We start from the raw sequence: 16,134 nt of genomic DNA on the forward strand, positions 1-16,134 counted from the left end.
AAAATCATTTAGCATTAGTAGACAGGGAATCCCACACTGGATTTGATGTCTGATGTGTCGCTGCATGAAATTTTCAGCTATGATGGTGTGAATGAGCATGCAAAAAAAGATTGGTTGATAAAGATGATCAGAAGAGAGCAATATATCTAGATGAAATGGGGAACCAAAAAAAAAGGAACATTGGCTAAATATTTAATTAAAAAATGAAAACAAGACGGAATTCCTTGGAGATGCAAATAGATCTTTAAACCCCTGCCAATAGGGTGGACGTCTACACCTTCAGAAGGGGTTGTATATGGCAAGTATTTTCCTATTGCTAATTTCAAATTTGCTACAGTCACTGTCAAAATTTGTGGATTTGATTCAATAATATATTTGCTTGAGTGGCTTTCATAAATAACCACGAAGGTAAAAACTAGGAAAAAGGTTCGGTTGATCGATACAAGAATAGTTGATATACTGACTACCAAAACATATTTCAGAGTGGCTGATCTTTCACACATTGCTGAGGATATGGAAGAAGACGATGGTTTGATAACTTCAACTCCCCACTAGACCATCGGTGAACGAGGGCTACCTCAAGTTTCCTGACCTGCAAACATTTTGCCCATCATTAGGAGAAGGGCAGGAAGCAGATGTTATTCAAAGAATCAATCAACTCTTGATCATTTTGTATCATATGGCCTCTCCATTCTTGGCAACAGATTAATATCATCAGGAAATAAGCAATCCAGAACTAGGCGTTCAGTTTATAGAAATCATGGCATTTTGTTGGGACTAGTCTTATCGGTATGGTAAAATGGAAAATAAGCTCAGATTCTCAGCTATATACATGGGAAGCAATTCACTGATAGGGCTCAGGATATATCGCATCTAAGGAGTATCAAAATGCACACACCTAAAACTTAAGGAGTTACAACAAAATTATTTTACTAGAAAAATTTTATAAGTACATTCGGTAAAATGTAGCTGGTCATGTGCTTTATCAAATTACCATCACATTCCCTCACCCTCGGGTTTTCTAGGTTAGAATTGAGAACAACAGTAAGGGAGCGGCACAGGGAAAAGAAGTTAAATCTCAAAACTTGGACGCCAACAGATAAGATGGTCCTATAAGGTAATGCCGGCTCCAATATGCAAAACTTGGACAACAGCAAATAAGATGGTCCTCTAAACTAATGCTGGCTCCAGTATACAAGGGAATTCATGGAGCAGGGCACTAAAGTAGAGAGTTGTAGACCTTCAGAATTGTTAAAGCACATATTTAATTCAGAAACTTAGCAATCCTTGATAACTAGCAAAAGACATTTAATCATCTCTCCTTATTCCGTAAGCTACTGACAAGAGAAAATAAATGAGGTAAGGATGCCGAGAAATTAATAAACAAATGGACTAACCCCCCCCCTACCCACCTCTCTCTCTCTCTCTCACACACACACACACAAATCATCTATGAGCGGGCTACTCCAGGAACTAGACATTGAATTTGACAGGGTCCAAGAAACTTGAAGTATTCACATATGGAGGGAGTTTATCGCAACTCACCCAACTTGACCTACTCCATAAAGAGCTAAACAAAGATACAATCAGCCAAGATTAGTGATTGCAAGACCACTCTGACTCAACCGAACAAAGCCTTGTAACATGAGAGTGATTCAGGTCTTCTACTTCCAGTCTTGAAATAAAGCTTAATTCTGGCATAATTCATCGCAGAATTTATCATTCCCCACTTTCCGGTATTTCAATCTCTTAGACCCATTACCAAGTATGTCAAAAATGTTGATTTTATGTGGACTTATGAAGATAGAAATTCAGTCAAACAGAAGATAATCACTCGTATCAACTTCTCCATCAGCTTCACTACCTCAACCCACTCTATCACACTCTCCACTTCCCCATCCCCCTCCACCTCTCTCCCAAATAATCAATAAACATGGTGGAGCAGAGAGATCACAATAATCAAATGGGTCTGACAGCATCTAACTCCAGCAACAGGAGTGCAAAAAATGTGCCTCTTTGGCCACCTTATATGGGATCTAAAAATCTTTCCCTTTTCTTCAACCTATAGCTAGTTTGGGAGTTTAGAATAGAAAAGAAAAGAAGAGAAAGGATAAGTTAGAAAAGAAAAGAAAGGATGGAAAAGGATCCAAGTTTCTATTGAAGTTGTTCGAGAGTTTTAAGAAAGAAAAGAAGGTAAGTAGTTTTCTTTTGTTTAGGAGTTGAATACAAATGAAAAGAAAAGATATTCAAACAAGTTACTTTACAAATATGCCCTTTCTATAAAAGTGAAAGGAGGTGCTTTGGTGAGGGTTTTGTAGTGGGGGGACTCATCGGGGATTAAAATTTTTTGTATCAGGATTTTAAGGGTAGTTTTGTCATATTTGAAAATTTACTTAAGACCTCCGCACTTTCCTTCCCTTTCTGACCAATTTTGGATGGAAAGTTTTCCTTTACGTGAAGGGAGATGAAATCTTTCCAAATCTTTTCTTTTCCTTCCCATTTTTGCTCCCAAACAATGGAAAAACTTTATTATCCTTTCAAAACCTTTCTTTTCTTTTCATTTCCTTCCTCCCAAGTTAGCTACTAGACTATGTATTTCGGACCATTATCTGCAGTAATCTTAGAAAATTTTGGCCAATGTGGGTATGGATAGAAAATGGACTAGTACTTTCAATCGAGTGTTGGTTTTCTGACTAATTATATCTCGAGTTTGGGCCCAAATTGAGTGTTGGTTTGGAAGATCAATGAACATTTAATGGTGAAAGGGTTGTTTCGGACTATTTTGGGTTTTTGAGGTTCAAACCATGCTCTGCACATCAAAAGGAGTCTATGCATGTAAAGTTTGTGTGCGGTTTGTCATCTTGTTGAGTGGCTCTGACTCTGGTGGAGGTTGTGTCTGAAGCCTAGCCAGCAGCATATTTGCGATTGCAGTGGGAAGTGAGCAAAGGAAAACAAGAGAAGCAAAAAACAAAAGGAAATATAAGCAAAAAAAGAAAAGAAGAAAGTAACATCGATTCCATCTTAACACAGTGTTCAAACTCCTGTATGATACAAAAGAGAATTAACCAAATCCCAGTATCACGGACGGCAGGTCTTGGGTAGGTTTGATACGTCAAATTTCCCATTTGTAGCAAACTAGCCCTGAATTGTTCGACTCCAAATTCTCAGGCATACACAAAAAACTATAATATACAGCATAAACATTATCCTGGTGAAAGACAAAATTATATGAACATTCAGATCAACCGTATGCCTACTATGGCCAAGGAATTCATAAGAGTAGATTCAATTATAGATATTTAGGTAATGCATCATATCCATCAAGCCAAAATTGAAACCAAAAGGGAAAAAAGAAGAGAACAAAAAACTAGTAAAATAGAAAATGTGCTCCATTATCGAGATGCCAGTCTCACATTTTTACACCATACATATATAAAAGAATCAAGAGAAATATCAGTTGCATTAGATAAAGAATCAACATTATAAAAACTGATAGTACACCAACCTGCCGCACAATGAAAGGTTCTTCTGCAAGGCTCAATGGTTCAGTCAAAATAGTGAGAAAACCATTTCTATTACCATAGACAATATCTGTGAAGGGTCGGTCACCCACCTGCCACAGCCACAGCCACCTGTATATTACTTATGTAACAGAGCAAGAAAAACAAATACTTGAAGATTCTCTACTTTAACAAGTTTATACTACCATTATAAGTCTTGAGGATTCACAGTTAAATTGCCTTTCAATCTCCTCCGCTGTTCCAGCTGGCTTCTTCGTCTCTAGAGTTTAACCAACAAAGAAGCGAATAAACAATGACAATCCATCCAACATTTCAGAATTTAGTTCTATCAAATTAATTACTTTAATTGACAATCAATTTAATCCTAATAGAATCAAATCATCTTCATATTTAAAATAGTACGCCATCAAGTTGCATTATAATCTTAGAAATGAAGAACAAAACTTACTATGCCTAATTACTTTAATGCCAATTGCACCTTCAAGGGCCCTAGCTTTTTTACCATCAGGATCATACTCATGAAGTCCTAAAATCGAAACAAGAAGTAAAAATCAGATACTTGTAACAAAACATACAAAACATGAACACTTGCGAGTCAGATCAAATTTACCAGCGGAGTTGCTAAAGACAGCAATATTGTTGCCAAAAAGAGATTTACACTGTTCTACAGATGATTCAAGAGGTGGCCACAAGCTCAAAGAGTAAGGAGCAGTAATTGTGTTATCCTTATCAAAGACTACACCTTTAAACCCTCTTCTCTTCAGCTCAGCCCAATCAATGTACCTAATATCAGGTATCGCAACATGCGGGATAACCAAATGCTTATCTTTAGCCACAATCCCAACAGAAGAAGCAATACCCTCCATGTTAATTCTCTGCCCTAATGCAGCTTTCAAATCTACCCACCACATGTTTGTAAAAATACCCGAGTGGATCTCTAAATCACTATATGGTGTTTCTAGATATTCTCTTTTCTGGGTTCTCTGAGTTTCAATGGAAGAGTAAAAACCTTGTGAAAATGAGGTTTTTTTCTGACATGGGTACTGGGGGTTTTTTGGGCTTTTTCTCCTTTCCTGTTCTTTGCTGCAACTGTTTGTTGCTGTAAGTGTCAGAGGGGTCCTGGTGAATAACGTTTCTGGGGAAGAGAGGGAAGAAGCATTGCTCGAAAAATGGAGATTTTGAAGGTAGAAACGTTTAGGGATGGGATAATAGCAAGTGTTCCATGGAGTAGCCGAGGTTGTTTGCATGTTCAACCAATACTACTGTTTTTCTGATTAATTTAAGATCAAATATGGTTTAAAATGTCGCGATTGGAGATTGGATTTTTAATTTTTCCAGCGGAGATTCGGCTAATAAAATCCAATGCTGGCCTAAGCCACAGAAGCATGATACTGGAATGAATTGATGCTGGGTCAGTGCAGCAGGTTCTGTGCCAACCATAGGCGACGTTCTTGATGGGGTGATGAAACTTTCTGATAAGTGATGAAATCCGGTTGTCTTTATAGTCCGGCCTGTATTTCCTTTTGGGTGAGATTTGCTCTCGGGCCTGATTATCCAACCAGGAAAAGAAATGAGAGAGAGAAGTTGAAGTTAGCGTCTTCTGATGAGTTTCCTTAGTTGGGACTGGTCGACTGTTATCACCATGGCAGCTGACGGGCTTTATAACATGGTTTGCACTTGTTTAGATTTGGGCCTACTTAGGTGCTTCAACCTCATGTCATAAAACCATTTCCTTAAAAAAAAAAAAGTTTCCAGTAAAAATTTAACATGCCATAGAGTAAAGAGTTATTCATAAATTAATTATTTAAATAGATTTTTAAAATGAATAAAAACAACTAATCTTACATTCAACAAAAAAGTGGAGAAGACCTTGCATTATTTTGACTGGAATGCAGCTATGTAAACACATTTATCCAATGTTCTCTTAGAATAAAGATATCTATTTGGGATAATTTCAGAAACCTCCCTTAAAGTTTCATGAAATATCACCTAGCTCTTCTGAACTTTTCAAAATCTTACTTAGCACCCTTGAGTTTGAAGTGATAGTAGGACCATATGCTAATATCAAAGGTGATGAATTGTCAATAATACCCTCATATTTAAATTTTCTAAACTTGTTTTTCTTTCTCTAAATGTCAATGAAATATAGGATTTAATCAATGAAATATTCAGTACATTTGGAGAAAAATAACTGCAGGTTCTTTTTTTCCCCTTTTTTTGTGTTTCACAACTTTATTTATTTATTTAGTTATTTGTTCCTATTCATGTAGAGAAATAAAGTAACTAAAACTCCGAACTGCAATTTTTCAAATTCTGAGTTTTTTATAATAAATTTTCATATTTCATACCCATAAAAATGTCGGTCTATTTTGAGTAAATTCTCTGTATGATATTGAAGTTGAATTTCATCTATTGCTGAGTTTTTTTGGCTCAAATGTATGATTTTTACATACTAATTGCCTTTAATGCTATGGAGGGTTTTATTTATAGAAATGGTTTAAACAAATATTTGCTTTTACTGTCTCTCTCTACTATAGAAATGATTAGTGGTTGTAACATAAAATCTTATCAATTTTCATCTCCTCACTTTTAAGATAGTTCCAATTTAGTACTTTTTTTCCTTGGTTTGTAAAATGTTCATTTTTCTATAGCCTAAGGGTATTAAAGGCACTAAAATAATCTCTCTCTTCAAACATGAATTTTTTAATATTACTTTTGGTTAGAAGGGTGACAATGTTACCAAAATGTCAATTCAAGAGATGCTAAATGAGATTTTGAAAACCTCAAGGCAACTAGGTGATATTTCATGAAACCTCAGGGGAGGTTTCTGAAATTATCCCTATCTATTTTAGGTCTCCACGATCTAACCTAGTAAGCAAAGATTAATTAGCTGATCAATTCGACTCTTGAACTCTTTCTTTTTTCCCTTTTTCCTTATAAAGTTTAGAGTCTCTTAATTTTTTTTAAAAAAAAGGACTATTGTATGCAATAAAGCAGCGATGGTATATAGCACAAGTGTAGCAAATGAATTCAAACTTAAATTGTTTTCTCTATAATTATTGGTTTTGAATGTTTAAGGTTGATGCCAACCCCTCCCCCCCCTCCAAAAAAAAAAAAGAGGTTGATGCCAAACCAAATTCACATAACCCTGTTATGGTTTAAAAATAGGAGGCACCATCAATATTAAAAAGCCAAAATCAAACAGTTGAATTGACAAATTTACACTTTCATTATTTCTTAATCATTTTGTTTTGTATTTTTTTTTGTAGTCATTTAGGGTTAAATGTCTCAGTCCTGTTAATCGGGGAGAAATCGTGTCGCGTTCTCCCTGGGGTGAAAACGTTTCTTTTGTTTTAGTAGGCACACGACTTTGTGCATTTCTTCTAATCAACGGAATGTCACCTTGAAGCTGCACAAAATAGTGAAAACCACGGTGTTTTCAATCCAATGAATTGACTGATTAGAGGATGGTACGGTATCATTGATTTGTTTGATGAGTGGCATGTGAAAAAGTTTCCTTTACCAAAGAAGAATTAATATTTAAGAAGAAAAATTTTATTAGGACAATGGCCTTGTTTGGATTGTTATTTTTCTTCAAAAAAATATTTATATTTTTCGTGAATACATTTTTTAATCACCGTTTCTTATATCCTTATACTATATAAGAATGAGTTTAGAGTAAAGATGTTCCATATCCTTATACTATATAAGAATGAGTTTAGAGTAAAGATGTTCTTTGGATTTCAACCGTAAGGGTAGGGCTATTTTGGGAATGTAAAAGTATTTGAAGTGCAATTGGAGTATTGAATACAAGTCATTATAGCTAATTTAGTTTTGTTGTAATTACTTAGATGTCCTTTTAGACATTTAAAGCTAGGGGTGACAGATATCCGATTGAACAGTAGGTATAACTAAATTCAGCTTGTGTTTTAGTGAAATTACATAAAAGCCCTTCTAATCATTTAATTGTATTAACATCAAGTCTCTTAATTTCCTAAAGCATTTCTCATCAGTTATTTGCAAACTTATGCTATATAGATATTAAGACACAATTACTGCTAATTAGTAGAGAAGTTTGCTTTCTTGGCCGTTACCTCCATCTGTTCAAATTCATTTCATTTACTTACAACTTTTTTCCACCACAATCATGTAGCCTATTAAATTCGTATGTTGCTACATTAGCTACTCATTTTGCAACACCTTTCTCAATAGGTATATTTTCTTTAGCCAATCTACTTTTTGGTTGTAAGAAATCTCAATAGGTATGTTTTCTTTAACCAATCTACTTTTTGGTTGTAAAAAATCTGTAATCTTGATGGTTGTATGTGCGATAATTTTTTAGTGTTTTAATTCAATTGTCCATGTTAGATAGGCATGATAGGGAGGAGATCACATTTGTTAATTATTATTTGTGATTTAAAGTAAGTTTATCATCATAAATTTTTCCATATGCAGATTGTATCTACTTTTGTTGTTTTAACTATTAGTTATGATAATTTTCAAATTGTTTGCTATTTTATTGATGATTCCATTTAGGCAAATCTTTCATTTCATTTGATTTGCCAATAGGTTTAGCTATCTACTTAGAACTATTTGGCTACAAATCTAAAGTATGTACTTCATTACTTTTAATTGTTTTCTTGAATTGAGTGGTCTAAGATGTTTTAATACTTTATTTGATGTGGTTATTCCTCTAAATTAGCATGTTAGTTGTTGTATATCTTTGCAACTAGATCAAAAACTGATATTTAGTGATTGTAATCCCTATCGAGAAGGAGATGCTTTACTAATGTTCTAAATTATACAATAAATCATAATTGATTGATCGGTGAATGTGGAGGTCTCATGATGATATGTTCTTGGAATCAATATAAATTCAAGAATTTGGCTTGCAAGAACCGAAATTCCACTAGCAATAATTTTCTTCAAATATGCTAATTGTTCAAATCTCACTTATATGACAAGATAATGTGATGGACTGCCCTTATATTAAGATCAAATTCAAACTAAACAACAGATTTTAATATCCATAGAGTGCATGAGCAGATATAAGTAGGTCTTTTATTTTATTAGGTTAGGTGCAAAGTAGTTGATCATAGCTTATAATTCTGTTTCATTGCATATTAGTATATTTTTTAACTCAATATGTAACTTATGATTTTTCTGTTTAATATCATATATTAAAATTGTCATACTTCAATTCTTATACTATAAAATACCAAATAATAATTATTAATCATCTTTAATTATAGGCACTAAACTCCCACGCGTCGTGCAAGCTTTTCCCCCCTAGTCTTATATATATATAAAGGAGTTTGTAGGTGACTGTTGAAAAATTTTCATCTGTCATCTTTGGGGATAATTTAGGTAACGAAAAAATCAAATACAAGTGATTAAGCCAAATGTGCAACATTATAATGTATAGTTGAGTTGGGTTTGACTATTGTGTCATCCCATTTGCAATTGGTTTTATATTCCACGTGATTATAAAACTTTTAAGTGGTGTTTAAACCATTTACAAATGTAATTACAACACTCTTCATCTTCTTTTATAATTGTTGGGTAGCTTTTATAGCTACAATAATAAAGGGTCTTAATGCTAAAGATGATTGGTTTAGGAAGTACTTAATAATGAATATGATTGGTTTTGGTTCATATTTTCAATCCGTTACAAATGTAATTGTAGTGCTCTTCAACTTGACAATAATGGAGGCTTTTAATACTGAAAAATGTTGCTTAAAGTACATGTGCTCAATCTTTTGTTGTGGGTGTTTAGACAGGTATGCTTATTTACTTCCTCTCTTACTTGAGTTTTGAATTTTAACTGACATAATAAAAACTGTGCGTTTTCTACTGTAATATTTTCTCAATAGCTATTGTGTAAATATGAAAATTTCATTATGGAATACATGATACATGCATATGAACATCCATAGGAACCTTTTTATAGTTTCTAACTATATTTTCAAAACTAATGTTTATGGTTGCAAGTGGTTAAACTGCGACTAAAGATTATCTATTGACTGCAATTTCATGACTAAGGTACGATCTAAATCTGATCTTATAGTTTATGCATGTTAATTGTTGATTGGATATGGCTATGATTGTGTTATAATGGTGTAGTAACAAAGGTAATGACATTTTTGCTATTGTTATTGTTGTATGGTGTGATTATCTACTACAATCCTATTTCTTTTACTTACACAATTGTTTTCCTTATAAATTTGTTTTCCAAAATCTGATGTTGTGGTTGCAAGTGGTTAAATTTGTGACTAAAAATTATCTATTAACTGCAATTTCATGACCAAAGTAGGATCTAAATCTGATCCTATAGTTTATGCATGTTAATTGTTGATTGGATATGGCTATAATTGTGTTATAATGGTGTAGTAACAAAGGTAATGATATTTTTGCTATTGTTGTTGTGATATGCTGTGATTATCTACTACAATCCTATTTCTTTTACTTATAAATTTGTTTTCCTTTATAAGTTTGTTGATTTGGCCAATTTACTTATAATTTCATGCACTTCAACTGATTCAATTAAACCAATTACCATGAAATTCTAATTATACTATCTTTTTTATGAATTTATTTGAATAAATATTTTATCACATAGGTCAAAACTCCCACGCTTAGCGCGGACTTTCCCTCTAATTATCTCATATATATTAAATCATTATAACACTTTTTTTTTTGTATAAAAACCCCATAAAATATCAATTCAAATGGCCTCTAACTTTGAGTGCATCGTGCTTGCTTGACGTTCTATAGATGTACAACACCATGTACTTGAAATTAATCATGTAACCCGAAGAAATGCACAGATGAGGGATTTCAATAGATATGGTTCTAATTCTTTAAGAAAAACCGTGGAATGTTTTTGTAAATAAAACTAAATAAAGATCTTATGTTAAATTAAGTTGTATTATGCGTATATTTATATACCTATACACTAGATTTTGGCAAATTTTTTACAAGTGTTGAAAAGTTTAAATTTGGCAATGTTGAAAGCCAATGAAACAAGTTTGGTGATAGTTATTGTTAGGGCAAATTACACTTTATCCCCCTGTGATTTTTTTTTTAGAACCCTCCTATGGTTTCATAAACTATATATAACTTCCTCATGGTTTGAATTAAAGTGTTAAAGTAACAGAAATAGTCATTTGTAACCGAATTTTTAAAAATGTCGAAATTACCCTTATAAATACATGACACACTAACCAGTATGATTTGTGTATTTCACCATATGGTCTAATACTTTACCATATAAGCACCTTATGATTTTTAAAATATACACATAATCCCCCTTGGTTAATAAATAATTTTCAACTTTATATAAGGATATTTTTGACATTTTAGGTGACTCCGTTACAAATGATCAATTCCGTCACTTTGACACTTTAATCCAAATCATGAAGGAGTTATGTATAGCTTTTGAAACTATAGGGGAGTTATGTAAAAAAAAACTAAACCAAAAGGGGATAAAGTGTAATTTGCCCTTTTTGTTAAGTAGAGATGCATTGCAATTCGAGCTGTTTCAAAAAGTTAACCAGATGATTAGTCTATCAACTCAATAAATTGGAATTACTACACTTTTATGGTAACTCGCCAAAATGCATGAAGACTTTTGGTTGTGTCATTAAGACTTTGAAGCTGGCTGCTCCTGTCATGAGACTTGAAGGAAAGCAGCAGAAATTGATTTCAGGCCATGATATGACATGCTTCTGCCCAACTTATGATAATAAATGCCAATATATACACGTTTATTACAATACCGAAGAAGGTCAAATTGTCCAGAATAACGTTACAGATTCTCATTCCAGCTTCGTTATCAGCTAGACAAGGTCTTACCAGTGTGGAGTTTGGTCATGGCCATGAGAAACAAAATCCCACCAGAGAAGCCTCACTTCTTCAAGCCTATCCTTCCAGGCTTCGAAGATGGTGTCGTGAGTTTTTCTCTTTGGTCTTCGAATTAAGTCCAGGTTTATCGGTTTATGCATGTCATTTATATTTGTCAGTCCAGCTTTACATCTAGAAAATGTGCTAGCACTACGAATCAAGTTCAGGACAACTGAGCCCAGTAAATTTTTTCTTTGGTTGCTTTTTAATTTGCAGAAAATTCCAGATTCTTTCTTGAAGTATTTAGATGGAAAGATACCTCAAAACCAGGCAGTATTACGAAGGGGTGATGAGGAATGGAGGGTTAAAATTAGTGACCAGTTTCTGAGAGAAGGCTGGAGAGCATTTGCTGTGGAAAACGAGTTGCATGTGGGAGATTTTGTAGTGTTCGAACATGAAGAAAATATGGTGTTCGAGGTTTTGGTTTTTGATCCTAGTCATTGTGAGAGGCAATTTCCATCTATTGATGATGATGGAAAAGGAGGTTCCGAGAAATCTAAAGCTGCAGGTTAGATTTTTTTCCCCCCCACTTTATGCTTGCACATGAATATGCGTTTGTCATTTCTGCATGCACATGTTAGTTGATGGATACAAATGAAATGTGATCAATGTTCTTCTGAAGAAGCTGAAGAGATTCCAAGAAGCAAGAAAGTTAAGTTGGAACAGTCTGATGATCAAGAGGAATCTGATTCTACTGATCAGATTTGCTGTCCGTATTTTATCTCTACCGTCAAGCCAAGTACCCTTCTCTATCATCGATTGGTAAATGTGATTTCTCTCGGTTTTTCTTTTGATATATATGAGCTCTATGTCTGTAGATCTATGTTGTTTTCTTTTTGGCTCATTAATCATAACATATTATCTATACTCTGGAAAATAAACAAGGAACTTTGTCATAATATATTGATCAGCATGCTTTTATACAAAGAAAATAGCTATGCAAAAATCTTGTGATCAAGTTAAATTGGTCAATAAGCCGTGACAGCTCATAATCCAGGGATATGCTCCATGAAAAATACATGAAGTTCTCTGTTTTATCGCCCACAAAACAGCTCCTACAGGCAATTAGCATCAACTGCTATCCATATTTGTAGAAATTACCTTGTCTTAGTTTTGATTTCAGCACATTCCTATGGATTTTGTGAGGGCGAATGGTCTCCGCAAATGCAACATGATGCTTAGAGATCAGAGGGAAATTCTATGGACTGTAAAGCTAAATTTGGAGCCTCGTCGTGCAGTGATTAAATGTGGATGCAAAAGTTTCCTCAAAGCTCAAGAGATGAAGGAGGGAGATGAATTCATGTTAGAGCTGATCAGGAATGGAGAGACGCCAGTCTTCAATTTTTATGGCAAGTCTCTGCCCTCTAAAACATTTGTTGACCTTCAAATGTTCAGGGTGCATGGGAATTCCCTCCTCGCACCAATACCAGTGGAAAAGTAATCTTTGACGTCCAGCACTAAAACTTTTTTATTTGTAGTATATCATATGATAGATTAGATATATTTTGGTATGACATTGATGTATCAGAAAGTGTTTCTGGCGAATAGTAGTGGACAAGGCATGGTTTTTTTAAGCGTTGAGCTTAAAAAAGTCGTTTATCATGCATGAGGAAGTGAATAGAAGATGGAGACTTTATAATAGTTCAAGTAATTACTACTCGTAATTGATCTTTTTCACCAACGAGCATCTAGGAAGAACATGCAAGATAATATAGAAGTGCACCAAATGGTCTGCTCACCCTCATTATCCTGTTTTCACTGATGAAGCACCTGAGGATGCCGTATATCTACTAGTCATATTGATCATCATTTTTTCAGTCAAGATGAAATAATTGAGTTTTCCAATGCAGCACTCCATACTTCATAGTCAAGTCCATTCCTTGTAAAGGAGGGACGCTTCAGGATTTTAGACCATGCATCAATGTATAGCAGAGACACTAGCTAGATAGAATGCTCGAGAGTTTTGAGAGTTCTCTATGATGATATTGACTAGCTATGGAAAATCAAGTCAAACAGTAATTTTTTGCAATCAAGTTGTGTGTTGTAAATGAGTTCTATCCTGAACTCTTTTTACTCATGCAGCCAAAGAGGGGTTGTCAACTCGAAAATCAGGACACAAGCTGTCTTTATATGATAAAGAACCTGGTAGTCCTCAGTTTATATCAACAATTGAGCCTCACTGCATCAAGCGTCGTATCTTGGTAAGCCTTCTTATCTCGTCACTCAACTATTATGGCACATTGTACCTTAATTTGCAACCTCTTTGGAAAATCCGATGCAGTATTTTCCAATGGAGTTTGCAAGATCAAATAACTTAAGCGACAGAAGCTGCGACTTGATCCTCAGAGATCCGAAGAAGAGGGTATGGCATGTAGAACTCAAGGCAAGAGGCAGGCGAGTTTACATCTTTTGTCATGGATTGGACGAGTTCTTTACTGCAAATGGCCTCAAAGAAGGAGACGCTTGCAAGTTTGAGCTTGTGGAAAATGGAAAAACACCTATTATTAACTTCCTTGCAGACTTGACAAAAGATGATCAGCCTCAGCCTCAGCCTCAGCCACCTTCATTCATGAAGACGAATAGCAAAAACAAAGCCAAGAGACTTGAGGCTTCTTCTGAGCCCGAAAATGACGATCATACTTCTTTTGTCTCCACCATTAAGCCTTACAACCTCAAAAAATACGTACTGGTAAGCATTGGAACTTCTTAAACTGTCATAGTCCATTTATGTAACAAGCTTTCAGTAACTCTTGGGATTTCTAAGATGATTTGCCCTGTAGCGTCTACCAATGAAGTTTGCAAGGCGGAATGGTTTAACTGAGATGAAGGGAGATATGATCATCAAAGATGAGAAACAAAGGCTGTGGAAAGTAAAATTCGAGCATAGGGCAAATGGAGTTGCGATCTCACGCGGATGGGGTTATTTCTCCAAAGCAAATGGCCTTAAAGTAGGAGACAGGTTCAAGTTTGAGATCATCAAGAAAGGAAAGAGACCTGTTATGAATTTCCATTGTGAGTAATGCATGCATTCCACCAACCCTACGCTTTGTTGGTTAACCTTGTATCGTGTATGCTATTTTGATTCCTTTATTTATCATGCACCTTGATTTGAATATTCAGGTGTATAGTACTCTTCAGTGATTGCTGGGATATCCAATTATATAAATTTAGAAGAACAAAGAGGAATAAAGTTAGTGAATTAGACTTTTAAAACTCACAAGTTTACTATAGTTGAGCAATACAAGTACGACTACTGAAAGCAAATCAGCACATTATCATGCAAATGATCTCATCCTGCTTCAGTGGTTTTGCGTGTGAATTTTGTGAATTAATTTTACATTCTTCAATCAAGTTTTATGCTTCTCTTGATGTGTGTTAGCTTAATCGTTGATCTTTCTGAAACTGATGTGATTTGCAGGTAACTTTCCTGAAATATGAAGAGGACAGTCCACCCCAAATAGATTCAGGATTCCAACTTCAAGTACATTATTGGCACTGTTCAATTTCTGAAACTCTGTGCTTTCTTTTCTGATTTCTTCTTTTAAGAAAATGTTATGTGCTAGAGTTTTTGACTTAATTAAACTCGCTTGTACCCCCGCTCTTAACCGTGCTTTTCCGTTCCACCGGACGAATAATTTAGATGGAGAAAGAGACGTGATTTTTTTCTTATTATCGTATTAAACATGTAGAAGACAAAACACAAAAAAAAAAAAAAATTATGAGGAATGCATGGTACTGGCTTCTGATAACCGTCATCAGCAAAAGTAAAATAATGTGTAAAATGAATTCTAAAAGTCATCATGGAAAATTTCTATAACTTTGCCTTTCGTGGTACAAGAAGTTCAGAAAGTTTCGGTATAGAGCACAGTACTTAGAATACTATGCTTCTGCAGTACATTCCTAAGAAGAAAGTAATTCATCAGGGGACTAAAAGGCATGAAAAGATAGCAACTTATTTAAAAAGATATATGGTGGATGATATATCAATTCATGTATTACGATTTAGCCAATAGACCCAAAGGGCACTCGTTCACAGAGTTTAGTTTCAGGTGTTAGCTCTTTGAGAAAGTGTAATTAATTTGGACAAGTATCTAAATCTAGGGTGTAGTAATTTACTGCTAAATGACAACATTAGCACCCTATCTAAATGCAGGGCATAGTTTATTTTGGTATTTACTACTAAATGACAACATTAGCACCCTATTCTTGACAGCTATCGCCTATCAAGAATGCTGTGAACAACAAAGGGACTCCTGACTCTGTTAGCTCCGTCACTCCAAATCAGAGAACCCGAAACGATGTCATTATTAGTCACCTTGAAGCATTGGGACTCCCCTACTCCTAGTGTTTGGAAAGACAAGATTGATGGTTCCACTTGGATCACAAAACCTGTAGGAGCGTCAATGGTGACTCCGTAAGTGGAGGTCGGACTACCTACATTAGTCACGTTTCTTGACAAACTTTCAGAAACCCAGGTGTTCTTTGGTGCAAAGACAGTAAATGACGGGTAATTCAGGTCCGAGATAGATTTGTTAAAACCAGGGGTGCATGTCCTATTATCCCCGGTGATCAGCTCCAGGTATTTTGTCCCGTAACCTTCACCACAAAGAGCTTGCAGAAAATCTGGACTGTCCAATTCATAGACCAAGCCTGGAGTTAATGAATCCAGAGGACTGATCTTACCCGCCCCGTACCCAAATTCGGCAACATA

The 16,134-nt window shown here is 34.9% G+C and overlaps 2 protein-coding genes across 4 annotated transcripts; one reads left to right on the forward strand and one right to left on the reverse strand.

Moving 5' to 3' along the window:
- Window positions 1-220: 220 nt before the first annotated feature.
- LOC140006657 (phosphatidylglycerophosphate phosphatase 1, chloroplastic/mitochondrial-like) lies at window positions 221-5,066 on the reverse strand. 3 transcript variants are annotated; one of them, XR_011814391.1, is made up of 6 exons: window positions 4,132-5,066; window positions 3,970-4,047; window positions 3,707-3,780; window positions 3,506-3,613; window positions 1,546-3,141; window positions 221-592 (listed from the first exon to the last, which is right to left on the reverse strand). XR_011814391.1 is itself a non-coding variant. In XM_072048960.1 (5 exons), exons 1-5 carry the CDS (start codon window positions 4,766-4,768, stop codon window positions 479-481), a joined length of 1,011 nt encoding a protein of 336 aa, XP_071905061.1. In that variant the 5' UTR covers window positions 4,769-5,057; the 3' UTR covers window positions 221-478. The 3 variants fall into 3 exon arrangements, 2 of the variants coding, with proteins under 2 accessions (XP_071905061.1, XP_071905062.1); XM_072048960.1 differs by lacking the exon at window positions 1,546-3,141 and having other exon boundaries at window positions 4,132-5,057; XM_072048961.1 differs by lacking the exons at window positions 221-592; window positions 1,546-3,141 and having other exon boundaries at window positions 3,506-3,632; window positions 4,132-5,058.
- Window positions 5,067-11,392: 6,326 nt separating this feature from the next.
- Window positions 11,393-14,861, forward strand: LOC113689553 (B3 domain-containing protein REM14-like). The gene is made up of 8 exons (XM_027207313.2): window positions 11,393-11,470; window positions 11,640-11,931; window positions 12,046-12,185; window positions 12,547-12,772; window positions 13,506-13,624; window positions 13,705-14,112; window positions 14,204-14,435; window positions 14,842-14,861. Exons 1-8 carry the CDS (start codon window positions 11,393-11,395, stop codon window positions 14,859-14,861), a joined length of 1,515 nt encoding a protein of 504 aa, XP_027063114.2.
- The last annotated feature ends 1,273 nt before the right edge of the window (window positions 14,862-16,134 follow it).

This window comes from Coffea arabica, chromosome 5e (genome assembly GCF_036785885.1).
Source record: "Coffea arabica cultivar ET-39 chromosome 5e, Coffea Arabica ET-39 HiFi, whole genome shotgun sequence".
NCBI lineage: Eukaryota > Viridiplantae > Streptophyta > Magnoliopsida > Gentianales > Rubiaceae > Coffea > Coffea arabica.

Coding starts and splice junctions, on each gene's coding strand:
- LOC140006657 (XM_072048960.1), bottom strand. CDS start 4,768: ATGCAAACAACCTCGGCTACTCCATGGAACACTTGCTATTATCCCATC. Junction 3,614..3,706: donor AATCCTCAAGACTTATAATG/GTAGTATAAACT, acceptor TGGCTGTGGCAG/GTGGGTGACCGACCCTTCAC. Junction 593..3,505: donor AACCTTTCATTGTGCGGCAG/GTTGGTGTACTA, acceptor AAATGTTTGCAG/GTCAGGAAACTTGAGGTAGC.
- LOC113689553 (XM_027207313.2), top strand. CDS start 11,393: ATGGCCATGAGAAACAAAATCCCACCAGAGAAGCCTCACTTCTTCAAG. Junction 11,471..11,639: donor CAGGCTTCGAAGATGGTGTC/GTGAGTTTTTCT, acceptor TTTAATTTGCAG/AAAATTCCAGATTCTTTCTT. Junction 12,773..13,505: donor GCCAGTCTTCAATTTTTATG/GCAAGTCTCTGC, acceptor TTACTCATGCAG/CCAAAGAGGGGTTGTCAACT.